This window comes from Tetrao urogallus, assembly GCF_951394365.1.
Source record: "Tetrao urogallus genome assembly, chromosome: 12".
Lineage (NCBI taxonomy): Eukaryota > Metazoa > Chordata > Aves > Galliformes > Phasianidae > Tetrao > Tetrao urogallus.
This window is the reverse complement of record NC_136825.1, coordinates 17,226,817-17,253,235: the sequence shown is the minus strand read 5'-3', so window position 1 is coordinate 17,253,235 and position 26,419 is coordinate 17,226,817. Positions and strand designations below refer to the sequence as shown.

The following is a 26,419-nucleotide window of genomic DNA, read 5'->3' as shown; positions in this document are numbered from 1 at the left end:
GCCCACGCAGGGAGGCACGTGTGTGGAGTGGAGCCCATATGCTGCCAGCCACCGGGCCCCACGGGTGGGCGGTGTGAGGATCCTGCTCCTGCACTGCACACAGCCAGCTGGGCTCAGCTCCTCCTAAATAACAGGCTGGAAGGAGAGCACTAACCCTGCCCTGTAGCCACCTCCCTCCTGACATGACAAACGCCAGCCTCAGGCTAACACCAGATTATATTCATGTACCCAAAGCGACAGGAATGGAGAATTTACTTTCTTTGTATCCGATCTCAAAACATGAAGCTGCTTGTCTGGCACGAGGGCAGTACTTAGGGAGGCTGCTGCAACATTTCCTCCCTCGCCCCACTACTTAAAAGAAAACCCAGTAAGATCCTCAGCCACCTCCCGGGATCCCACCCCCCTTTACCAGGGATTTATGAGATAACATCATTATGTTTAAAAGGAGCTAAGGACCGTGGTGTTGCAGTAGCTCTCACCTCTGTTCTATGGACCAGCATCCATTTTCCATCATCACCGGGTTTATAGAATTCCAAGAAGGGGTCTGACTTTCCAAACAGGTCCTGGGGAAGAACAACAGCACACAGCTTATACAAGGGTTTACAAGCTGCTCAAGATACCTCCTTCCTCCTGCTTTTCCAGTATATCAGTGCATGAGTGGTCCATGGGGAAGCTGATTCCCATGGTGCCTGTGTGGGTCCTGCAGGTCCTGTCAGTGCTCACACGGTGTCACGGCCTTCCCACACCCAGGCACGTGTCTGTGAGACTTTGCTCGTGGATCCCACCCCCCTGCACAATCTCTGGACACCAATGCTACGACAAACAGCCCCAGCTGGGAGGCAGCTGTGTTTGGGTTAGAAAAACAACCAGAGCTTCAAAGCACAAACAGAACTATGAAATGTATGAGAGTCTGGGGGGAAAAAAAAAGCCCTCCTACACACAGCAGGAAAGCATGAGGAGAGCAAATCTTGAAGGAGCAAGCTGCACGGGTGTTGACAGAGATCATACAACACCCTCCGAGACACACAGACTTCAGCCAGCATGTGTTTGCTTTCCTTAGATATCCTCCTGATAAAAGGACACAGCCGTATGGCAAACACAGCACACATCCCTGCTGGGCATCTGCACGGGGTGACTGAGGTCTTGGAGCAGCATGGGAAGGCTGATGAGAGGATCCCCAGCGCTTGCAAGAGATCTTTGCTCCCATTCAGAAAAACTGTGATAAAAACCAACCTAACTCAAAACGCTCCAAATGATTTCCTGTTTCCTGAGAACTCCAGAGGCAGGTGGCTGCCTGAACTCTGTTGGCTGGAGGATCCAGAGGACATAGTGGGGATGCTCAGGGCTGGGGGATGCTGGGAGTCCCAGTCCACGAGGCAGCAGCTGGTGTGGTGGCAGGCTCCAGCAGAAAACCCTTTACTGCTTCTATCCAAACCCTGTTTCCAAAGCCAGCTGGAAACATAAATCACTGCAAGTATTTTGGCTTGGAGAAACTGGAACCTGTTCTATTCAAAACTCACAGTCACCTCTGATGACTGCTTTCATTTTATTTTATATAATTGGCCACAAGTTAATGGCCACAATGAAGTATAGTCCACTACAGCTTGCAGGGAGCCTCTCTGATACTGTTTTCCCCCAATGTTTTTGCTATGTTTGCAGAGGAGCAGGATAAGCCATTCTTTCTGCAAGAGACTTGGTTGCAGTGCAGCGCTGTGCCTGCTTACACAGAGCCTGGGCTCAGTGCTCCAAAGCTTCGCTGCTGAATTCAAGAACCAGTAGTGCACTCCCAGCCCTGTGGATCCCAGCCCTGCCTACTCCAGCTTAACCTGCAACCTGAAGAGGTTTCATTGCCCTGATTCCACAGAAAGTGACAGAGGTGTGGGCTCAGGTGGCAGCAGGGAGCAGGGCAGGATCCCAAGCAAAGCACATAGAGCAGCTGCTCTGTGAGTCCAGCCAGCCCTGCTCCATTCAAAGCAGGGTGGGAGATGCTTCCAAGCCACAAGATTGTGCACCGTTATTTTAACATGTCAAAGCCACCACCATCTCACCCATGCAAGCCTGGCAAAAGGTAGAAACTGAGCTGCTGGGACTGGGATCACTGGGCTGAGCCTTCTCTTCTGCAAGATTCTTCTTTTTCTAACAACTCTACCAGGAGCTGATCTGACATAAGGTAAAAAGCTTCAGGCTGGTTCTGCTGCTGACATTCCCCCACTGTGAAGCCTTGCTGTTTGAAGCCATGCAGTGAGCAGTGCACAGACAAGCACGGGTTCATGATGGAGAGGAAAACCTGCCCTTGGTCTGAGAGAGGTCCCAGCGTTGGGTTGGACACTGTGGAGAGGGCTGGTCAGCAGCATGGATGCCTGTAAGAGATTCTCAGCTTGGGTGCAGTGTATCAGAGAATGGCTGGGTTGGAAGTGACTTTAAAGCCCATCCAGTTCCCACTCACAGACAGGGATGCCACCCACTAGATCTTGCTGCCCAGGGCCCCAGCCAACCTGCCTTGAATGTCTGCAGTTTCCTTTCACGTGTGCAGGGACCACTTTCATTTGTGTTCTGCTCTGAAGTGACATGACCATTCCCTGAGCACCAGCAGGACTCTGAGCACTGCTGTGGTGTTCTGTCTACAGGAATCAGCAAGGAAACCCCACCAGCTCCTGGTAACTGCAGAAGCACAGCAAGGAGCTTTCTGCTGACATCTACTGATAAACTGGAAGGAAACCCAGACAGATTATTCACAGTCCTCAGGCCAGCATAACTATGTCTACCTCACAAACTGCCTGCCTATAGCACTGCAGGCAGATGCTAAATTTCTGTATTTTGACTGTGGGTCTGAAGAACAGGAGACCAACCTATGATGACTTGTGGGAAAAATATCACCAGACTTCAGCTCTGCATAACTTAGGAGAAGGACCTGATTGAAAATCAAGTTAGAAAGGAAACTGCCTATGGAGCAAGTGATGACAACAATTAAGTTGCCAATATAACCACTGCATACATGCCTGAGGTACCAGCATCACAGTGAGGCTTGGTGAGGAACCAGATCCTTGGCTCTGGTCTTCACAACAGCCATGGCTACAAAGCCATGTAGGAACCACGAAGCATGAAGCTTGAAGGAACCACATCTATAATGAAATCTCATCCCTTGCCTTGCAAGAGGGCAGAGGCTTTTTCATGGGAAGAAAGCTGCTGCATCAGAGATTTCTTCACTGACATGCATGGGGCTGACTCAGCCACATCTCAGAAGTTGTCATCATCTCAAAGATGTTTTCCAGCTCATTTAGGAAATGCAATTACTTGGGGATTCCTCAGTAGGAGCATCCAGCTCTTTGCACCATGGAGTAGTAGACAGGATAAAAGGAAGAGCAAGGTAACAGTCATTCCCAACAGCTGGGGAAAACACTTGGATAAACCGTCTGGTTTGGACAGTGGGACTGAACAAAGCAAGGGTGCCTGGCTGCATGCTTTACCATGGTTTGAAAACCAAGGGCCATCCTACCAACAACACAAGCTCTGGAGACACTAGGAAGGAAGAAAAAAAAAATTGAAAAAAAACATTGATTGCTTAGCAACAGAACTGGTTTAAGAGGAATCGTTCTGGTTGCCTAGTAAATAAGGTCAGATTGCTCTGTTCAGAATGGCTTACGGTTACCCTGCATGTCACACCCAAAGCAAAAATCAGCATTATCTATCTCCATGAGGTTGGTGCTTCTTCCTCTGGAAAGATGGGCCCTGCTGTTTGATCTATAAACAAACACTCACTCAATTTGAAGGAGGGCTAGAGGCAACAAGCCAGGAGCACTCAGCACTTCTGAAATGCTGAATTGAGGGGTATCAAAACTGTCAGCCCAGTCAGGAGACATTTCCAGACAGCAACCGCTGAAATAATAAACCTGGCTCAGATGTTTTTAAGACATGATGGTACACAGGTCCTGCGTCAAACAGAACCCTTCCTTCTCAAAGTGCATTATGAAGAATTCCACATCCTGACAGCAGGGAGTGACACAGCCAGGACCTGACTCTGGACCTCCAGCCCCAGCCTCCTGCTTTCTACATAGAGACAACTTTATGACACTACTGTACTCACAAGCAGAGATCTCCTTAGATCCCCTAGCCTATGAAACAGAAGTTTAACATTTACATCCTCCTGACGTATCACCACTCACCTTTTTATCCAGTTTCCTGCCAGCCATACTCAGAGTAATCACCCTGTTGTCTGACAGCTCTTGGGCAGCTATCTGAAAGACAAGGGGAAGCTGTGTTCATTTCAACATGAAAAGTCAGTGAACAGAGAACCAAAACCCAGAGGGCAATCCTACAATGTGAGGATGCGCATCCTGGAGATGTGCAGCTCCTACAAAAGTCATTCTCAAGTTCCTGAAGATCTAATGTACACAGTATCCCACTATTGAAGAGTTAAACTAATTTTGCCTTTGCTAATCAACAAATGCTGTGCTGCTTCATTCTCTGGGCTCCTGGCACTCTGGTAGCTGGCATTTCCTTTCTTTTCCCCAACTCCTTTCTCACTGAGTGGTAGGAAAAGCCTGATAAGGGAAAGGAATTTGGATACCTTATTGCTCTTGACAACTCCCCAAAAGGAGGCTGTGGTGAGCTGGAGGCTGGTGGCCTCTTCTCCCAGCTGACAATTTTAGGATGAGAGATAAAGGCCTCAAACTGTGCCAAGGCAAGCTCAGGTTGGATATGAGGAAGCGATGAGCAGTGATGCAGTGGCACAGCTGCCCAGGGATGGGGGGAGTCACCGTGGACTAGATGATCTCAGAGGTCTTTTCCAACCATAATGCTTCTACGAATTCCCTGAGAAGGTCAGCAGTAAGATGGAAGCTATGAAAACAGAGCCAAAATCAGATCCAACACCACAGCCTTTCCCCCAGCCTTGGAACAACCCATGCCTATCAGGCCTGGCTACCCAGGGTCACACAGCTGCCAGCAAAGCATCCACCAGAGCTGGCCTCGTGCAGCCATTTCTGTGCATGGGCACGTCCAGGTGTCCCTGCTGTGGTTTGAGATGCAGTGACACAACCAAGGACCAAGTCAAGGGCAAGCAGCAGCTACAGAAAACATTGTTACCACAGTGTGCCACCTCATCATCCACGTCACAGACCGTAGGGCAATCCCAGCAGCACTGCTGCCTGGAGTGGGGCCACGTTCACCCACCGTCACCCATCAAGATGGCCCAAGGACGAAGAGCACTGCAGTTCCTGATGGCTGCAGCAGGCACAAGTGCAGCCCATATTACTTCAGTTTCCAAGATTTTTCTCACACGCCCTCCGAAATGGCTTTGACTGCCAAAGACCAGTGGGCTGGTTGTGTCTGGAACACCGTCTAATGAGTCTCCTGGTATTCTAAGAGAATGTTTATAACAAAAAAAAACACAAAAAACCACCACCCCACATTTATTCACTTATGTTAGCAGTCGCTTTCTGAATCACTTGCATTTCTTCTCCAGGCTCTGTCCTACCCAAGCATCTGCTCTCCACCTCCCATCTCCTGCTCTTCCCTTTCCCCTCACCGACAAACTGCCTTTCACTGGACAGCAGGGGCTTGGGTTGTTCTTCACTGGACAGGCAGCCTAATTACTGGGCCTTTCTACAGCTCAGTGAAATCAAGGGGACAATATCCTGCAGAATGAGCAATGAGGGGGGTTATTCACCCTGATGGACACGGGGGAGCATGCAGAGATGGTGAGGCAGTCACAGCCTTTGAATCTGCTCAGGCACAGCCTCTCCCACAAGGACAGCTCTCCTCACAGGGCTCTCTTCCCTGCCTACCCCAGAAGTTCAGATTTATCTAAGGACATCGCCTTCAAATAAGTGGATTGCTTCCTATGTACTTTAACAAAACCACAGCATCGCTCTTCTCCACACAGCCCTTGGTGGACACGCACGGTGGTCAAAGGGCAAGAGGAACAGGAGCTGCAGGGAAACAAATTACCTTTGCAGGCCACAGCAGACCCCACACGGAGTCCCTGCAATTTTGGGCTCTTCAGAGGCCAAGGTAGAGCTGGGCCACGCATACAAACCATGGTGACATCTCCCCATGGAAACTAACATCCCCACTGCTTTGTAAAGACCTCAAGATTCACTCCTACAGTGACGTGCTTTGGGATTTTCCACATCTTTCAAACCTCAGGACTCTCACTCAATCCCAGTACTCCAGCCAAGGCACTTCTGTTGCATTCAGCCCTTTGACATTTGCGTGCTGCAGTTAAGAAAACGGAGACCTGGATAAAGCTGAAGGGACTGTGGGTGAGGAAGGCAGGGTTTGGCTCCCAACCCCACGTTCTGGGAGCACAAAGAAGACTGTCTCGGTTGGTGCTGGCACCACAAACCCTGGGGCACAAGCTCCAGCAATGTGTCAGGCTGCCAGGACCCAACGCTGCCAGCACACAAAGCAAAGCAGCAGACATCTCCCAGCACCCTTGGTTCTGATGATGCATCAGTGACAGATCAGAAGCTTCCTCCTTTAAAGCTGGAAACCTTTGAACTCGACTGGAAACTTTACAACTCCTTCGGTTCTTCCTACTCCAGTGGCAGGTATGGGGCAGCAAGAGCCCACTTCTGGGAAAGGCACATGGCCTCAGGTGCCATGCAGGCTTCAATGCAGCTTCTCCTTTTGCCTTTAAAGATTAACTGCAGCAATTAAGAGAGAAAAGCTAACAGCATCTTCCCAGTCTCTAGAGCAAACAGCGATGGGAGATGCCCTTGCAGCAGGCAGATCTTGGTCTTTTAAAATGTTTTTAGACTCATCTGGTGCTTTTAGACCTGCCTGCAGTTTAACTCCTTGTTGGCTTTTTCTTCCATACCTTTGCTTCTCTGCTGCAAATTCAACATAAACTGGAACGCAGAAGTGAACGAAAAGGATGGGGGATGCGGCATGGGGGAAACGAGCCTAAATTTAGTCTCTTCTTTAAAAAAAAAATAAATAAAAATCACTAAATAGATCCCCAGCAGGAACACCACTGCCCGAAGGGGTCTGAAGCAGGAGCAGAGGCTGTTGCTATGAGACCTGTTGCTACGGCAGAACTCTCATCCTCTTCGTACAAACAAAACCACTGACTGTCAGCAAAGGAATCGGCCCTTTTCCCTTCGGCTGCTCCGGGGAGGTCTGAGCAGGCATCATGTACAAGATAACAAACAGCAGCACGTATTGACTTTGTTCTTCTCCAGATTTAGCATTTCTTATTTTAGTACTCAGAGACAAAAGCGCTGGCTGAAGTCACCAGACAGGGACTGGGCGGTACAACATCCTCCAAAGAGACCAAAGGTGGGCAGGAAAATGGGAGGCAAGGGAAAAAAGAGGCATCAACCCCAGCCCTGCTGGTGTTCTGCATCACCTGCAGTTTACTGTCTGCATTCACACACTCCATGGGTAAGGTAAATGAGTTACTGTACCGTTATCATCCCCTTCCCAGCTGGCTTGCCATTCCCCAGAAGGAGAGTTCTCGTTATTTTCTTGCTGGAGACAATCTGGGAAAAAAAACAACAACAAAGAAAATAAAGTCATGTGTTCAAATGCAGACTCATAAGCAACTGATCACTGCTCACGTTAGTCAAATCATATTCAGTATTCACAGTGCTAAAAGAAAGATGCCACACTGAGAGCTGGCCACGATGCTGTCAGTGCCACCAGTGCCAGCCAACAACCCTGTGAGCTTTCCCCACAGATTGCAGAGCCCCACACAGCGACCTGCTGGTACCAGCTGTGCTCTTCTCCCATTCCTACCAGCAAGCCCTTCCAAATCTACAGGCTACAGTTCCAAAGCGCAGCCCCATCCATCCTTCTGCCTCCTCCCTCGGTCCTATGTCACACAGCCAGAAAATAATAATTAGAAGAAAACCATAATGAAATGGCTTAGCTTCTAGCTCTTGCTATCCAGCTGCACCTGAATTCCTCCTATTGCTCTCCAGAAATGCTTTTCTCTCTCTCTTTGCAGTTTAAGGCAAAACCCCTTCCCACTGAGACTCCCACAGTAGTGCTGGGATCTTCAATCCAGCCATGCCCTGCAGCTCTGCCTCCAAAACACCCCGGAATCCCCAAATAACAGGGCTAGATGTCTGTGCCTTGCTGTGGCATGAGATTTCTTCATAACCTGACAAGCAACAACCACGGACACCCTGCAGTCTGCAATTTGATCCCTTTTAAGGTTTCACTTGGCCACAGGGGTCATTGCAGGCTTCCGAGTGATCCAACCATGCTTTTAAATCTCACCACAGACCTAATTAGCTGCAATAAAACAATCCAGCTAATCTGACAGGGCTCTGACGGCAACATAGAACTGGAAAGTCAGGTGCTGGGTGTGCAGTTCAGCAAAGGCAGGTTCCTGCTGCCCCAGCCTGCTCTCCTTCCCTTCCAACAGCTGCTCGTGCCTCAAAACAACCAGATGGGCTTATGGAAACATCTCACCAAACAAAAAACAGACTTCAGAAAGTCTATGGCTGAGTCCACAAGTCCTCCCCGTCCCACCCCTCTCCTCCACAGGTCCAGCAATAGCTGGGCTCCTCCAGGACCTTACACAGGATCATTAAGGTCAGAAAAGATCTCTCAGACCCCCAAGCCCAACTCCAACCCATCCCACCATGCCCACATCCCTCTGCCACATCCCCACGGCTCTGGGACACCTCCAGGGACAGTGAGTGCCCCACCTCCTCGGGCAGCTGTGCCACAGCATCACTGTTCTAAGAACGTTTTCCCTATATCCAACCATTCGTGAGGTGACTCTTCCACCCTCCTCCCTAGTGCATATTAAGGATGCCTCCCTCCAGTATGAGGCTGCAGAGCCCAATGCTCCTGCAGAGCCATGCTGAAGCTTCAGCCCTGTTTCCTCATGTCCACAAACTCTCTTTTCACAGCGTTCGTCAGGACTGTGCCCTCCATAATGAGCACAGCTGAACTGTGCCAGAGGTGGCTGCAGCCAACAACAGAACAAATACTGAATGGCTTGGCCTAAACCACTGAGCAACAGCTTGGGCTGTTTCCTGGGCTGTCTCTTAATTTCTTCAGGATCAAAATTAGGTCATTACAGAGCTCTTCTGAAAACACAGACATTAAACCTCAGTCAGTAAATGTCAGTGCTCTTCTGACAAGTTCTCAAGTTGGCAACAGCGAAGTTACTCAGCTGCCTTTGGCATATGCAGTACCAGATAGTCTGTAATAAAGTGACCACATTCATCAGCCTCCTTGGACGCCTTGGGCCAACTGTCCACACCAACCCACCTACTACAGTGCCTGCTTTCCCCAGCCCATTTGCTCGTGCCAGGTACCACAGCAGTCCTGGGCAGCTGGAGGCTGAAAAAGAATGGAAAAATCTCCCTCATTTCTTGCCTCTGAGTCAGAGCATGCTCAGAAGACAAAGAAGTTTGGAGAATTTAGCTGCCAAATCCTAACAGGGTCTGGGCTCATGAACGCAAAGACCTTCCAAAGGTTTATAAATCACATCTGTCTCAAAAGCTTTTCCATAGGAAGAGCAGAAGACACATTCCTGCACCAACATGCTACAGTAAGAGGCATGATTTACCACCCAACAGCAAGGTTATTGTGCATGTGTTTTTCAAACGCTTCGTTCTCAAACAGAAGAAAGACATCATTCTTACTACAAAAGTTTCAACAAAAAATTAAAAAAAGAGAGAGAGAGAGAGAAGTAGATCTGCAGTGCATCTTAATTGTAAACACCTGGAAGTTTCTCAAGTCCAAATCCCAACTGGTCATCATGGCTATTACTAGAACCCTTACTGACAACAGGTACCTCCAACACTTCCAGTGCAAGTGTCCAAGACAAATGGGTGCGATGCCCTCTTGCACTTCCCCAGGCTTTGGTCTCTCTGCAAGCAGCAGCAGGTGCCCACCCTACATCCAAGCTCAGATTTGGGCAAGTAACCAACAGCCCTAGCATGAAACACTTCAACCCGAAGAGATGAAGTGTGACAAGCACTCAAAGCACCAGGAATGACCCAGCAAACTTTACAGTGGGTAAGAAAAGTAGCTGGTGTGATCTGGGGTCTCTTAGCTGGAGGACGAGCTGCAGGAATCAGCATCAGAGCATCAGAGACTCACCGTGCCCAGCGTGCAGGAGAACTCGCCAAGGAAGTCATGCTCATACAGCTGAGTGCTCGACTTGTCCTGGTCAAACAGGGCAAACCTGAGCTTCTGCACTTCTTCGAAGTGGTAGTCAACAACAAACTTCTTGGAGAAGGCCGGGTTGAGGTTGTTCACAGCTGTTTCTGTCCTGTCGAGCTGCAAAGACAAAAAAGATGGGTAATCAGGCATCAATGCTTTACATCTTTGTCACTGCAACGTCTCTCCTCTGACCGCAGCTGGAGCCCTGACATCTAGAAGCCCTGTGCTGGCCAGCAGAGAGCAACAGGCACACAGCAAACACAACCCTAAATGCATGCAAGGTGGGTTGCATCTAACAGAGAGCTGTGTCTCTGAGGACAGGGATTGGAGTGGGCTCAAAGCTTACTGAAGCCACAGCCTTTGCATTGTTTCTGACACTTGCTCTCCAGGACACAGAATGCCCCTCGAGCTCATGCTTTCACACCTCCCACCTGCTGCTCTGGTCCTCTGCCAATCACACTCACACCTCTAATGCTTTCAAAGTCAACCAAAACTATTTCTTTCGGGCCACACAGCTTACAGCAGATACAAGTGAAAAAACAAAGTGTCACAACTCAGAAGAGTAATCCCCTAGCGTTTCCTTCTAGATCTCATAACAAAACATTCATGTGGTTTCTTCTTTTTTGGCCTTCCATGGAAGAAAAACTGAAATCACCAAATCACCATGGTCCATTTTTCATGGCTTTCACCCAGCACTAGCAGAAGCAAGAGGCTGGAAGGATGTACAAGGCAGGACTTCAGTGGACTCCGATATCCAAAATAGCTCTGGAATTCCCTCAGCCAGATAGAGCATCTTTATAACTTGGTACAGAGGGGGGATTACATTGAGCCCAGCGCAGGAGAGATGCGAGGTGGGGCAAAATGGGAATCTCACACCTTTGAAGTGGGTCTTCCTGCAGCCTAGAGCTTGGCCAGCTGGAGACAAGACTCATCCCAGCTCTGGCTGTTGCCTAAAAACAATGTGCTGAGCACATCCAGCTTTGCCCCAGTGTCATTTTGTTGATGAGATGCCTTTGACACGCACAGACTCGAGGCTCCAAACTGCAAAGACAGCACAAAAAACCCTCACCCTTCCATTGCTGCTGCTATACAACCTGAAGTTTGGATACACCCATATGAAGGAAAGAGAACTCCCCTCAGCTGATGTTTTTTTGGAGAGCTGGAGCTGGCAGGATCTTTTACTGCTATGTTCTGCTCTTCTCTGATGTTTCAGCAGTGGCAGAGGTTGCAGTAGCAGCCCTGGCTTGGACACACTGCAAGGCTGAGATATGTAGTTAACTATCAGACACATGGGCTTCATGTCCACATGCACCTGCTGCCATGGGAAACACTTGGCACTGCTCTCCAAGAGGACTTTCCAGAGGGAGGTAACCAGGACTCAGCACCCTGCAGAGAAGGCAGCGGGTGAAGGCTGACGGATGGTCACAGTGAGCTCCTTCAAAGCCTCCAAAACCCTCCTGCACCAGTATGGGGGAGGACACGACCATCCCATGACCAGCCTGCTGGCTCCCTAAGCCCTGGGAGCAGCAAAGGGCCACCAGCCTGCCCTGAAATGAATAAGGGGAGCCAGCACTCAGATCTTTGCAAGACACAACCCAGACCCCACAGCAGCTCGTCTGCAGCAAGCAGCTCCTGTGCTGGCACCACGGACTGCAGGACAGATGGATGCCTGCCAGAGCAGCAGAGCCAGAAATAAACACATCACAGCAGGAAGGAAAAAAAAAAAGAAGAAAAAAAAGACAGAAAAAAGCACACGGCCTCATCATCCCAGTGAAACTCATTCAGCATACGAGAGAGAATCCGGAGGGACTAAGTGGAAACGTGGTAAGTTTGTTACGTAGACACCACTGTGGTGTTTTTAAAGTTGGTCACTTAGTCTGTTTTAATTGCCAGCAGAAGACTGAAGTAAATGCTGTACTCTTAAAACAGCCACCTGCAGCGCCCTCTGGGGAGATGGGAATCAACCAAACCAACTGGAGTGGGCTGTGCACCAACGGCGGCAAGGCAGCTTCTCACAGGTCCTTCCCACTCGGCCACCACCTGCACTTCAGCACCCAAATGCCTGCTCAGAGAGATGCTCCTGGCAGACCAGGAGCAGCAGCCATCAATGAGCTCTACCTTATCTGAACAGCACAACACGCACAAATCTCCTTTCAAGCCTAGCTGATGAGACTATGCAGGCAACAGGAATGGATTTGAGCTCCTTTCATGTACCCTGAGCTAATGGGAAGCCTGGGAACGAGTCAAAGCAGGATGAAAAGTGAGCTGACATCAGGCAGCCACCTGCCCTCTGGGGTAGCAGCTGGCTGAGAAGGGGCAGCAGGCCACCTATGCTTCCTCCTGTCCCACTGTTATCCAGAATGCCTCTGCAGCAAGGCTGCAAACAAGTCTGGGATGCGATGGGGTGAAAAGCATTGCAGGTGGGGCCTCACAACAGCAGAGCAGAAGAGGACAATCCCCTCCCTCAACCTGCTGCTCATGCTTCTTCTGATGAAGCCCAAAGTATCCACTTTCTGGGCTGCAAGCACACGCTGACGGCTCATATCCCGATTTTCACCCACCAGCATCCCCAAGGCGTTCTCTGCAGGGCTATTCTTGACCTTTCCAGCATTCAGTCTGCACTGATACTGGGGATGGCCCTGACCCAGGTGCAGGACCTTGCACTTGGCCTTGTCAAATGTCCCGGGTTCAGCCCCACAGAGCGAGGGGGCTTCCTTCAACACCCTGATGGCCCAGTGTTCCATCACCTGTACACTGTGAAGCACAAGTAAATCACAAGCCTCAGCTGCTTGCTACACATGTATTTCAATCTTCATCTTGGTGCAGCTCTTTACCTTCCACCTTGCTGGTGACCGTTCTGTACGAGGGCTTTTCACACCAGGAAATAAATATGCCATTGGCTCCTGCCTCCCCTGAGCACTCAGCACAACCACGTGCCCTGCAAAATGCAAAGCTGGCTCTGCGTCCCAGCAGCAGAAAAGCACGAGGGTTTTGAAAAGGCAACCAGGGTCACTAAAGACTTGTCTTCAGAGCCTCGATCCTACACAGCAAGCACAAACCCAGGGAATTTTCTCCATTGGCAACCCCTCGTGGTAAGCAAATGCAGCTAGGGTCGTCCAGTTTCTGCCAGGAGGATTGCTGGAGATATTCAGTATTGTCTGTCACCTGGGAGATGCTCTTCCAAGGGGCAGGGAACACGTGATGGACACCACTTGGGGGCATCTAGGAGCCCCAGGTCAACAGCTGGTGGCCTCCATATCCTTCTGAGATGAGCAGTGTAGGAGATGAGGATTGTCCAGGCTCAGGAGGGGTGACTCAGAGTGGCACAAAAGCGAGGGCACAGCTGAGTCACAGCCCAGGTCCATCCTGGCTCCTACAGCATGATGTCATCAGGCAGAACACTGACATATTACCCATCTTTATGTCACTTCTGGGCCTGAGCTTTTTGTCTCTCCTTCTACCACCCCCTCCAAGGCTGATTCATGACCATTTTGGTTGTTGCTTATTATTTTTTTTTTTTTAATTCCTCTTAAGCTCAGTGAGACACAATAATTGTATTTGGGAACAAATATGACAGCTGGAAGAAGCAGCCCCACCACGCAGGCACAGATGCTGCCACCACCGTGCTACCACAACACAGGGACACAGGAAGGCTTGGGTGCTGGCTGTGCCCACAGCATGCTCCACACGTCTGCAGCTGAAAGAAGAGCAGAGCACGGAGCAATCTGCTGCTGGAGCACCTATTTTGCCAATTAGACAGCTATAAAAATAGCACAAGGGGAAAAAAGCAAAACTTGCATTGTATTAAAAGAAAAAAAAAAAAGCTTTGGAATCAAAACTACTGGACTGAGACGTTACTGACAGCAAAAGAGGAATCCCTGAAAAGCACAGTCAGGTCAAAGAGATGACACCTATCAAGACTGGGAAGCTCATCAGTTTCATCCAGGCTGCTATTAAGCAGAGTTAATTGCAGAATGTGGCAAAAGCGAGGTCTGCCCCTACACCCTGCCCGTGACACAGAGATCAGCTGCAGGAAGCCTGAGCTGATGCCCACGGATTCACCATTTCCTGGCCAGGTGCTCAAGCTGCCCCCTAAATCCAAGTATCAGGAAAAAGACACCACGTAACTCCCTGGGAACTGGGGGGATTTAATGCCTCTCAGCTGCTCGTTTTGTGCTGAGCTGATCAGCGCTGCGTCCGTCTGTCACATCCCAAGGCTGTACATATCTGTTCCCTCCGCAACGAACCAAAGAGCCCTTATGCTACCTAACTCCAACTGCACTTACAAGATGAAATCCACATGTTTTTCCACAGGCATTTTAGCTCAGTCTTTCCTTCTGCAGCCAAAAGGTATTTTCTAGGCACAGAGCAAAATGTTCTCGCACAGATAAGTCTGAATTCAAGACGCTCATTCAATCACAGACAACACTCTGCCCTACAAGGACTGCTGCAGATGGGAATGACAACTACAGTTTCTGCATGTGATGTGCTGAACACTCAATAAAGCACCACAAAAACCACCCTTGGGAGTTCCTGCTCTGCTTCACATACACCTCATTCCAAAACCAGTCTAAGAGTAGAGGAGGACTCAGGCACTCCTAACAAGCAGCCCTGGACTGACTTCCCAGACCTTCACCCAATACAGTCCTGTCCCTTAGAAAGCAACTTTTCAAGTGAAATCCAAGGAACAGCTCTACGAGAGACATGGGATCCAAGGAACAGCTTCTCTTCTCACCCCAAAACACATCTTGTTCCAAGCAGGACATCCCGATGGCTAACTGTTCCATGGGATCAGTGTTGCAGACACCCAGACCTAAAGCACTCACAGATAACTGCACACTGAGAAGCAACTTTTGGACCAGTTCACACATGGCAAGATGATTTCAGGCCCACCACACGCCTTGCCAGGATTATTTTGAGCCTAGCCTGCTGTCATTAAACCAGCATGGAATGATTGAAGAACCAGGTGCTTGTGCACAGCCTTGGGATGGTGGAGAGGTTTCCACCTCATCCAAGGGAGGTCAGCTCAACGGAGGAGCAAGGATGAGCCTTGCAGAGGAGACTCCTCCAGAAGTACACCTTCATTACTGCCTCCTCCTGGAGCATGTCTCTGCAAGCTTCACGTGGAGGTGATGAAGTACCTTTTGCAGAATCGTAAAGGTTGGGAAAGACTTGTAAGATCATCTATGGAACCCCAGCCCAGCCCCACTGTGCCCACTGACCGCATCTCTCAGTGCCACATTTCCATGGTTCTTGACCACTTCCAGGCACAGTGACTCCCCCACCTCCCTGGGCAGCTGTGCCAGTGCCTCACCACTCTTTCCAAGAAGGTTTTCCTGATATCCAACCCAAACCTCCCCTGGTACAACGTGAGGCCATCACTCTCATCCTATTGCCATTACCTGGGAGCAAAGGCCAACCCCCACCTCACCACAACCTCCCCTTCAGGGGTTGCAGAGAGCGATGAGGTCTCCCCTGAGCTGCTTTTCCTCTGAAACATCCCAGTTCCCCCATAAAACAGTGTTCCAGCCCTAAGGCTGCCAAGAAGCTCCTGTTTCAGTGTAGAAAAACCCAAACCCAGCACTTTGCTCTGCTGTACCTTCAAGAGGCTGCTGTGATGCTGCAGGGAGAAGCACACCCTGATCAAGAGACAGAGCAGTGATAACAAGACCTGCAGAACTTCAGGGGGCCTGAAAGCTCCCACAGATCCCAGTGTAAGCTCATTTGGGAATTTACAGCTTGCTGTTAAAAGCACCTTATGAAAGCCCTTATCACAGGACTCCTGTGCCAGAGTCTGGCTAAGAACTGAGCACAGAGGGAAGGAAAAGATAAAGGCACTGGAAGAAACATTAATCCAGCTTGATCCAACCATGAGTAACACAGAGGCTCTTCTCTGGTTAGGAATTAGGGTCTGTCCTCTCTTTTTATCTACCTTGAGGACCCGTTCACAAAGCAAGGCACAGAATCGCTCCTTTTTAAGGAATTCTGATCACACAACACTTCTTGCAACATCCATGGGTAGGGATGTGACACCTCCTGCCTTGACTTGGTTGGCTCCTGGGCTCTCAGGCCCACACAGAGCCCAGCCATGCCAGGACGAGCCAAGGCCACAAGCTACTCTGTCCCCAGCCTGTCTGCACTGGTGAGGTGCCCAGCCAGGAGGCCAGGTGGTTTCCAAGTGCTCTGAAAAATGAAGGAATCCACTCAAGCTTCCTTCACAAGGTGTACAAGCCATGTTCAACACCGTGATCAAAACGCAAATGTCATTCAGGACATCCGCAGAACCAAACCACGGGAGGCAGAAACCATGCAGCTTCAAGACTTACCTCCACCCATTTTCCATTGATTTCCATGAAGAGGACGCAGAAGGGGTCAGACTTGGAAGTGACATCCCTGTCCAGCAGGTTTTGGCCACAGATGGACAGCTCGACTTTGCAGACGCAGTACTGGGAGCCAATGGGCCCCGCTGGCGGTGGGGTCCTGGTGTACGCCATGGACTCCAGCAGCAGCAGCTCCAGGCAGTCTGCAGGACAGAGAGAGAGCAGAAAACCCTCAGGAGAAGCAGAAAGGTACAAGGACACACAGCCAAAAGCTCTCAAGGCAGCCACATGGGGTTCCCAAGGAGGAGCTCAGCACTGCAACCCCGGCGTGCCCTGGCTCTGCTCCACAAACAGCAGGTTTGAAAGGAAAGGTGATGTCCTCTGTACGTCCCCTAAGAGAGCAGCAGGTCCAGCTATCACAGCCATCGCCTCTGCCTATGGACAAGTTTGTTCACGGCACGTCTCACTGCTGCTCGTCTCCCTCCTCACCCTCACTGTCTTGCCTTGCTTCTGCTGCGACACGGCGAGGCAAGGCAGAATGCAAGGGATCCTGAATGAACAGCAGAGCAGAGGGAATATGGAAAGAGAAGGGAAGCAGAGAACCAGCCAATATTAGGGTGAGAGGAGGCTGAGCTCGTCTAACGAGCGTGTGCTGGAGCAAGTTCACCACACCGCAGCAGGGAAGGAGTCCCCTCCTGGATGCCCTACCTCTGTGTCATCTGACACAGAGCAGCCTTGGGTGCATCCCCACGCCTTGGGTACACAAACCCTGCAGCTGTGGGCTGGTGAGAAAGGCCTCCCAGCTGAGCAGTGAGCTGGATTCACAGGGAAAGGGATCCCTGAGAGAAGCGTGAGGCCGATGTGAGAACCGCCCTATGACCGGGTGCACAGGGCGACTTACCTGATAGGACCTGATAAGATCTCATCTGGTCTGAGAGCTTACTAGAAGCCTGCAATCAAAGCTTACCTCCACCCATTACAGAGTGTTACAGAGATAAACGTGAACTTTATACCATTATCATGCGAGAACCCCATCCATCTCCCACAGTCCCACATCCATCTCCAAGCAGTTTTGCTTTCTGATGTGCAGCCCGCTTGCAACAAACATAAAATGTCTCTAACAGAGAAGAGGGGAGAGAGGAAAGGGATGAGGGAAAGAGAGGAAGAGGCATTTTCAGACTGAGTTAAACCAATAAACTTTTATGGCTGGGGTTGCTATTGGAGAGACAGCTCTGCCCATCAGCTGGTTCAGTACCTTTCTTCAATAGCCCTCCTCGGCTCCTGGCTCATCCACATTATCTCTGAACCTCAAACATCATCTTCCAGCCCCTGATAAACCATCTGTTTGGCATGGAAATCCCAATTAATTAGCATCGGTTGTTTGTTCTGCCTGGGCACAAGTGTCAGCAGGAGCCCATGCTCTGCTGCTGGGGATGGAGCAGGGATGGAGCAGGGATGGAGCAGGGATGGAGCAGGGATGGAGCAGGGATGGAGCAGGGATGGAGCAGGGATGCCACTGCTGCAGGCTGGAGGGAAGGAGGGGAACAGGCTCAGCTGCCCCTATGTGCCCAGGGCTCTGACTTTAACCCCTCTGTATCACAACTCAATCCTCATCCAACCGAACGCCGTCGCTCCCAATTTCCAGCAAGGAGAAATGAAGCACAGGTGAGGAACCCTGCTGCTGTGTCCTCGAGGAGAAATACCTGCTGGTTCTTCAAACAGCATCAAAAAAGGCAAAAAACCCCCTCCCAGCCCAGCTGCCCACAGGCACTACCTACCTGCTCCTCTCCAAGCCCGTGCTGCCAGCTGCAGCTAAAATAAAGATTTTTCTTTATTTCAACACCCAGATCATGCAATCTGTGTCTTAAAATAGGCAGGCCTGTTCTATTTATGCTGCTGTCTGATGCTGGTGCTGCCTTCAACAAGCACACGCAGGGCAGCTGCGCTGGCACGGACGGGGTCCTGCTGGAGCAGGGAGATCCGGGCTTCGTTTTTCCATCTCTCCCCTTCCCCCAAATCTCGTCAGTGCCTCACACAAAGCAGAGGCAGCAAATGACTCACTGGAAAAAGCTTTTTCCCAGGGCTGGCTGGCACCAGAACATCTGAGTGTGTTGCACATTGCCTGCGCTCCAGCCCTGCCATTCCTCCAGGAGCTCGTAGCCTAAGCACCTGCGAGGAAGGGAAGCAGTGCCTGAAATCAGGGACTGGGACACTGATCTCTCCATCCTGCCCGTTGTGTCGAAGGGATGCCCAGTAAAAAACTCCCCAGGAAGGCAAAAAGCAGCAGAGAGATGCCACCAGCCCTTTGCCTACGATGCCAAAGATGTTTATTCCATCAAGGAGTTGCCGATGCAGGCCAGCACTGCACTGAGGATGGAGATGCCCGAAAGAGGTCTTGGCCACCTGTGTCACCCCCTCCTGCAGCACGTGTCCCTCGGTCAGGTTATGGCACACGTGCGCTGCCTTCCCCCAGGGCGTTGGGATACCCAGAGCTCAGAGCTGGCTCTCCATATCTATATTCCAGTCTCTCCTCTTTTTTTTTGTTCTCGTCTCTCTGCATTCACCGCCCTAAATGAAGTCCTCCGACTCACTTGGCACCCGCAGCCAAATATTCTCCCAACATATAATCACAGCTGCCAGCTTCGTGCTCATTGTGCTGCCATGTGGTTCCCTAACGCACGCCCAGCTCCCCGCAGAGCAGCTCTGGGCAGCATGGTGTATGTCTGTCCGGTCCCCTCATCCCCACGTCACACCTAGGAACACACCAGGCCGTCTTTCTGACATCCAATGCTGCCCACAGCAGATGCCTGATGACCAGTCCTAAGCATAGGGTAGAGAGATGTGTTCCCCAGACCCTCTGTGGGTTCATACAGTCCAGCAATCCAGCAATTCCTTCTCCTCCTCCCCCTCCTCCTCTCTTCTTTCCTTCCCCCCGCTCCCCCTCCCTTCCTCTCCTCCTCCTTTTTCCTTCATCCTCTCTTTCCTTCCCCTCTCCATCCTCCTCCCTCCCTCCTCCTATTCCTTCCTTCCTATCTCCTTCTTCCTCTTTCTTCTCCCCCTCTCTTCTCTTCTTCCTCCCTCCTCCTCCTTTTTCTCCCTCCTTCAGAGAAGCCCAGCGAGCACCACATCTCACCGGTCACATTTTCAGCACTAACAGGAAAAAAGAAAAGCGAAAGAGAAAACAAACCACCCAAACTTGGACACGGGGTCAGAGTTTACGTTACGAAAGGAAACAGATGCACAGTGTTTAGGGAAGCAGAACAATAACAGCTCCTCATTGGGATGGAGGGTGAGCACAGAGCCTGGAGTGGTACAGCGGGTTCTGATGTGACACAAACAAAAGATGGGAGCTCTCTTACTACGAGCAGCACCCTCAAATTTCAGTGATTTCCTCTCCGTGGGAAAGAAAAAATGAACATTCTTCTTTTCACAGAGAACAGAAGCCTTCTCTTTTCCCGGGGAAGAGCACGGATTCCTGCAGGACGGCACAGAAGCCATGACTCAATTTACCCAGTACAGCCTCCTACAAGGGGAGAAGCAGAGAACAGGAGAGATGGCAGCCAAGCAGGTAGTTCTGGGTTCACACAGAGGACATCTCTGAGCTCCCTTCTGTAAACAAACGTGATCATGGCCAGGATTGTTTTGCAAAGCAAAGCGTTTGCCTCGCCCAGGCATCACGGAGGACTCACCAGCCTGCACCTGGTGTCTGTAACAGCTCAATACGCGAATGTGTCATCTCCCAAATGAACCCATCCTGATGGAAATTGTCCCTACAACCCCTTGGCAGGGTCGTAGTCTGACTATTTCCATCACTTTTTTCCCCCCAAAATCCCTACAGAGAAAGGATCTTCTCTCGCTTGTTCCCTGATCCTGGAACAGCCCAGGTAGGTCTGCATGCACCACAGAGCAGAGAGGGCTGAGCTGACCCTTCAGGATATATATGTAAGGAAACAATTTCTGCTCAGAAAGAGTGGTGAGGCACTGGGATGGGTTGCCCAGGGTGCTGGGAGAGCTTAACCCAGCAGCAGCTGCCTCCAGAGGGATAACAGGGAGTAACTCACTAACCTGCACCCAAGCTTTGACAAAGCAGCCAAAGGGTTTGAGCTCGGGGCCCTGAGGAGCTTCTCCAGCCCTGAGGACAAGTGCTGCTGAGCTGCACTTCCCTGCTGAGGATGGGTGATGGCGATGGGACGGCAGCAGCTGGAGCCAGGAGAGCTGCTTTGAAGGCAGGCAGATGGGAGCAGCCAACCCCACGCGGTGCCCTCGAGCACGGCCAGACTCAGCTTCATCCACAGTCACCCCAGAACTGACCCAGGAGCCCAGCCAGGAGCTGTGGCAGACGGCATGCACAGAGCCAACACCTCCAGCTGCCTCTCTGCCACCACCACACACGGACAGCAGGAAAGGAACCGGCTCACGACGAAGGATCACATCACAACCCAAGTGCACCCTCCAACCAGCCCCACTGCCACTCACAAGCACGTTTGGCTGATACACGCCGCAACAACCATACGTTTTCACTTAAATACATTCTTCCTCTCAGGCTCAATTTAGGGAAATCTGTGATTTAGGGCAGAAAATACTGTGATGTCACTGTGAATGCTGGCGATGGCACTGAACCCTCAGCAGGCTGCATTTATTGAGAAGTGAATGCTGAAGACAAATCCCAGAGCCGGGGCTCTCGGGTGCGAGGAGACAGGAGATGCCAGCAGGAAGGACAGCAGCTGCACTGATGCCTTCCCACCCTGATAGATGTCTGAGGTAGAAACTATTTGTCCCTTCCATCCCCAGCACACTTAATGTACACCAGCTTATTGAGAGGCTTATCTAACATATTAAACCCCAAATTCTCTTTTTCTGAATTGTAACTGAATTCCTATTTCCGGCCAACACAAGGCAGAAGGGAAAAAAAAACATCACTTCAGCAATGAGAAATATCCTTAAGCATTTTCCAACGTTGCTACACACCTGCAGCCCCCGGGCCCCTCCACCCCATGCAGGGGCAGGACTTGGCAGAGAGGGGTTTCCCAGTAAGCCTCCAGCAGCAGCAGAAGGCAGGGCTGGTTCTCGGGCAGGAACCAGGGCTTCCACCACCTTATAACCAATGCGTCCCATCACGATCCCCAGCCCAAATCCATTAGGGTCACCATAAGCCAGCCGGGGCATGCACTGGGCTTGCTGAGCAGCCAGAACTTCAAAGCCTGGTGCTATAAATAAGCACTAATTAAGTTTTGTGCAATGCTTGTTCACACCGGCACGCTGACACCAAGCCACAATGATGCTGGGGACAGAAACCCAGCAGGAGGGCAGCGATGGAGGAGGCACTGCTGACACCCCTGCAGTTGGTGCTCAGCCTCATGCTGCAGAACATCTCTCAGTGCCCACCTTCTCCTAAATGATTTCCTCTCCACACGCAGCTGGCACAAAGCTTCACCCTGATGGGGTTTCGTGCAGCAGGGACGCAAAACCCCAAACACTGCTTATAATGGGAATTGAGCCTGGTGGATTCACAGCTCCTTTCCAACAGCTTTAGAAGCCACCGGAGGGAATGTAAAACTTGCTTTAAATGGTTGTGCAGAGCTGGACATGTTGTTTAGCAGCAAAACTTGCGTTCCCAGCCCTGATTTGTTCCCATTTATAACACAAGCCCCACAATGCCTGATGCTTCCTCATAAACCATCAGCTTCTGGAATCATGTCCTGGAAAACCCAGGAAATCTGCCCGGTCCCAAAGGCCCAGGAAAAGCAGCAGGCAAGCAAGCAGCTCAGCACGGAGCAGCAGAAGGAGCCCAAAACTCACCTGAGCTCCTGGGCGCCGCTCTGCACAGCACAGCGAGCAGCCGAGCCGTGGCGAAGGATGAGTCAGGAACCTCCACGGAGGTTTAAGACAAACCACAAGGACTTCTTTGCAGAGCAGGGGGAGGCATTCCGTTCCTGCTTTCAGCTGTTTGGTCGCTCGGCTCCTTTCCAACTGCCAAATTCACCTCTCCTGCTCCTCACCTCCCCAGGACCGAAAGCCAAGGCTCCCAAACAACGAGCAGCAGGGCACAGCGGCACAACCCAGGCGCTGCGCTCCCAACACGGAACCGCCGACGTTGACAAACACCCCGACATCACCCGGCCGGCCGCACCACCGCCGCTAAGCCCCGCTAAGCCCCATCCCTCATCTCAGCGCTCCCCGAGTTCCCCAGGCGCTACGCTCTCAGTGTGAGACTCCCCAAAAGCGGGAAGGCAGGCGGAAGGAGCCGGGGCGAGAGAGCTGCCCGCGCTGTGCCTCCGTCCCGTCCCGTCCCGTCCCGTCCCGTCCCGTCCCGTCCCGTCAGCACTCACCGCACGGCACGGGCCGAGCAGCTCCCGCGGGGCGCGGGCTCAGCTCCTCGCCATGGCCGCTGCCCGCCGCCTCTGGGGGGCGCGGCCCTCAGCACCGCCCCCTCCTCCGCCCCCTCAGGCGCCGCCGGCCCGGCCCGCGCGCGGGGCGCTGAGGGGAGCGGCGTGAGGCGCTGCCGTAGGCGGGAATCGTTCTCGACGCCCAGCCTGAGGCCGCCGCCTCCGGTCCACTTCAGCCCCGTGCGGCTCTCGGGACCCGACGGGTTCCCGTTGTGGGGCGGCCATAAAGATGAAACCTCGTAGTAAAGGCTGTAAAAATGCTCCAGGCTGACGGTGCGGGTGGAGGGAGGCTGCAGGGAGCCCGCAGCTTCCCTGTGGAAACTTTCCAGACACGGCGCTGGGAACGGGGGGCTGACAGCACAACGGGGCAGCCCAACACTGACAGGATCAAACCGGGACCGGTGGCGTTGCGGAATCGTTACGGTTAAAAACACCTCGCCTAAGCAGCCCGCACACGAACAGCTCCATGCCCGCTGCTGCGTCCCACCGGGCAGCCCGTCCCGGTGCCCGACCGCCCTTCGGAGAAGCTTTTCCTGACGCCCTGATCTCATCCCACGTCTCAGTTCCTTAAAACGCGAAGTGGTTTCCACACACAACGTGTCAGGCCCGGAGCAGCCAATGCAGCAGCGGGGCTCTGCTGACACCTGGCGTCCTGCGCTCCCGCTAAGCAGCCACAATCGGGGCTGACGGATGGCGGCATCGGGAATTTGGGGATGAAGCCGAAGCTGCAGGGGGTCGAGGCGCCCTCCCAGGCACTATTTAATGTCGGAAGCCCAGAGCAGCGCTGCACCGATAGCACATCTCACATCCCAACACCAGGATCTGGGGACTGCAGCTCCCAGCCTTCGTTTATTTTCTCATCTTTTTCACACATCCACCACTGCATCTGATCTCAGGACAAAGGCAGCCCCCCCCAGAGCCAAAGAACAACACTGACTCGAAAAGTAAAGCACTCATCCAAGTGGCATTCCCAATTACCCCATGTCAAGTTTTTGCCATTGAAATAAGGAGAAAAAACAGCACACGCCAGTAAGTGAGGAAAAGAAATCATCACAACACCTGAACAAAGTGAAATCTTGGAGTGCATCAGGGAGGCGGCCCAGAAGAGCACAGCTCTTATGGTGGCTGCTGCAAAACTGCTGTGCTGGGGTGTGCTGAGTGCCAACACACTGCTTCCCTTCTTCACACCCAGCAAACATCGTTATTTACGAGACGCAGCACTAAAACAACAATGAAAATGCAGGAAATATAGCTCACAGTCTGGACTGGAATGAGCTCTTACTGAGCACTCTGCCCACCCTCTGTGTTTCCCCAAGTTCTGGGAGCCCAGGGGCAGGAGGAGCCCCCTTAGCAAACCTGTGTGCTGGGAAGCTGTAGGGAAGCAGTGGCACCACAGCACTCGTGTGCCACGCTGTTCCTCCAGCAGACACTAGAAGGATTTGCATCTGCAACCTAGACCTGAAAACCCAAAATGAAGAGAAATGCCATATTTGGTGAAGTTTATCCTTAAAATCCAGTGTTTAAATCTCAGAGACTTGATTACTTTAACGAGTTACGGTCTACTAAGAAATTTCACTAACATTTTTCTTGTGGCTTTGTCAGAGTATAGCTATAGACCTGATGCTGACCCTAAAACAAGGCCGGCAGCTCCTCCAGGAGGAACAGACGTCAGCTTGTCCCCAGCCCAGGGCCCAGAGCTTCCGCCTCGCTCCCACTCCTGCCCTGCCCAAATCACAGCACTTTGCTCTTTCCAGGCAAACGCTGCTGTAAACAAAATTCCATGAGCTCACCACAAGGATTAAATATTTACAGCACAAACGCATACGGAAAACATTATAACACAAGTTAATAAATAATGAGGACGACATAGCAGCAACGCAAGCCGTCGTTCCATGCAGACAAGGGGCAGTCATGGTTGGTCTCAGCAGCATATCAAACTCAGTGCTTGGGATCTTCTCCCTTTGGTCTTCACGGGTCCAGCAGCAGCACAGCCAGGCTTTGGGATTCAGTAGTAGAGGCCTGAAGGATCCTTTCTGCTGGCCACACTGCAGCATGTCATGTGAAATCATCCCTCACTTCACCTCAAAGACACAGTGCAATTGGTCATCCAAAACCCCACCGAAATTCTGGAAAGCAGGCATATCCTCTCACACAGAGCAGTCACAGTTCTCTTACAAACTGTCCTTCAGCCTCAGTACCTTAGTTTTCTCACTGAAATGCAAGGCAGTATCAGCCTTTCCATGTAATCGCCTTGCAAATACAGATGACTGTCCAACAACCATTGCTGGACAACCATTGATCCATCATTTGTACTGCAATAACACGAAGGCTTTACCAGGAAACAGAAGCAATTCTGCAGGAGGAAGAGCCTGCTATGAAGCAAGAAACAACCTATATTGCAGTCCTTAGAGGTATCTCACAAAGAGCTATACACAATTTTCAAGCAGCTTGTTCCAGTGCGTTTGTAACTGTGTCAACAGTTTACAGTTCTGTTATAAAAAAAAAATAATTACATCCTCTCCTGGAGGATGTTCATCCTTTGATTGGAACATCCTGTAGGTGTTTGCAATCTTGATTAAGGATAATGAAGTATTCTGCTGGTTTTCTGGAAGTGTGATCAGATGCATCTCATCATCCCAAAGCTAGCTGAAGAGTTGGTACACCGAGAATGCTGCCTGCTCAGCAGCAGCTCTTCAGTCTTCTGGTTTGCATAAAAGCTCACCATAAACAAAACACACGTAAGTGCTCACATTTTGTCCAGTGCAGTGAAGGAAGACATAATTACAGTTTTAACTGGAGGAACTTTGGTTTCCTGGGTTCTTCAGGATCCCTTTTAGTGCAATTCTTGAGGTCAATGAGAAACAGAGAGCAATTTCAATCAGGTGAGGGCTGTCCTCCGCTAACAGAAGGAGAAGCACAGTCTTGGGTCTTGACTTGTCAAACTTTCAGCGAGGCCCTTGGGCACTGGATTGTCCCACAGCCTGCAACAACAGCAAACACATAAACGTAGGACTTGGCATGGTGGGCCAGGAGGCAGCACACACCCAACACAGCAGTTAACTGGAAGCAGCAGCTTTGGATTTTTATAAAAGCTGGTCCAAAAGTGAGACAGGAGCAAAGCAGAGTCATGTCTCAGCAACACAGCAGCAATTCAGCAGCTGCCTGCCTGCTAAAATGGACTCACTGATCTAGGCTGAGGGAGGTTAAGGTTTTGAAATGTCCTCAGGCCAGGACTTCTTTTTGTTCCAGGACTTTCTCTGGCCTGGCAAACCCTCAGTTTCCTTGGCTTGTGTATGGATGCCCTGCAGCATTCTAGTCCATGCAAGCCAACCTGGGGCTGCAGGCCAGCACAAGACACATCTCTTCCAGGACTGGTCACCCCAGCTTCCCCTAAGCGGGCCAACACTCAGCCTCAGCCCTCAGTGACACCCACTCACCTTACGAACTGAATTTCTGGGCACCTGACAAGTTCCTCTGCCAGCTTTGTAGCACCACAGGCACCAATGCGATTTTTCTCCAGGCTGTTTTTAAAAACGAGAAGAGTTTTAAAAAGCAAAACCAAACCAAGAGCAGAAAACAGCA

At 51.2% G+C, this 26,419-nt stretch overlaps 2 protein-coding genes across 2 annotated transcripts in view; both read right to left on the bottom strand.

Moving 5' to 3' along the window:
* Positions 1 to 16,649, bottom strand: part of CPNE2 (copine 2) — a gene marked incomplete at its 3' end in the record, with an annotated part of 32,814 nt that extends 16,165 nt beyond the window's left edge. Inside the window, exons 1-5 of the mRNA XM_079541379.1 lie at positions 16,458 to 16,649; positions 10,069 to 10,248; positions 7,410 to 7,484; positions 4,164 to 4,235; positions 480 to 563 (exon numbers count right to left, since the gene is read on the bottom strand). Coding sequence (XP_079397505.1) covers positions 480 to 563; positions 4,164 to 4,235; positions 7,410 to 7,484; positions 10,069 to 10,248; positions 16,458 to 16,625 — 579 coding nt within the window. The 5' untranslated portion in view covers positions 16,626 to 16,649. The remainder of the gene's footprint in view (positions 1 to 479; positions 564 to 4,163; positions 4,236 to 7,409; positions 7,485 to 10,068; positions 10,249 to 16,457) is intronic.
* Positions 16,650 to 25,736: 9,087 nt separating this feature from the next.
* NLRC5 (NLR family CARD domain containing 5) overlaps positions 25,737 to 26,419 on the bottom strand; it is a gene marked incomplete at both ends in the record, with an annotated part of 35,076 nt that continues 34,393 nt past the window's right edge. The window contains 2 exons of the mRNA XM_079541331.1: positions 25,737 to 25,818; positions 26,275 to 26,358. Coding sequence (XP_079397457.1) covers positions 25,737 to 25,818; positions 26,275 to 26,358 — 166 coding nt within the window. The remainder of the gene's footprint in view (positions 25,819 to 26,274; positions 26,359 to 26,419) is intronic.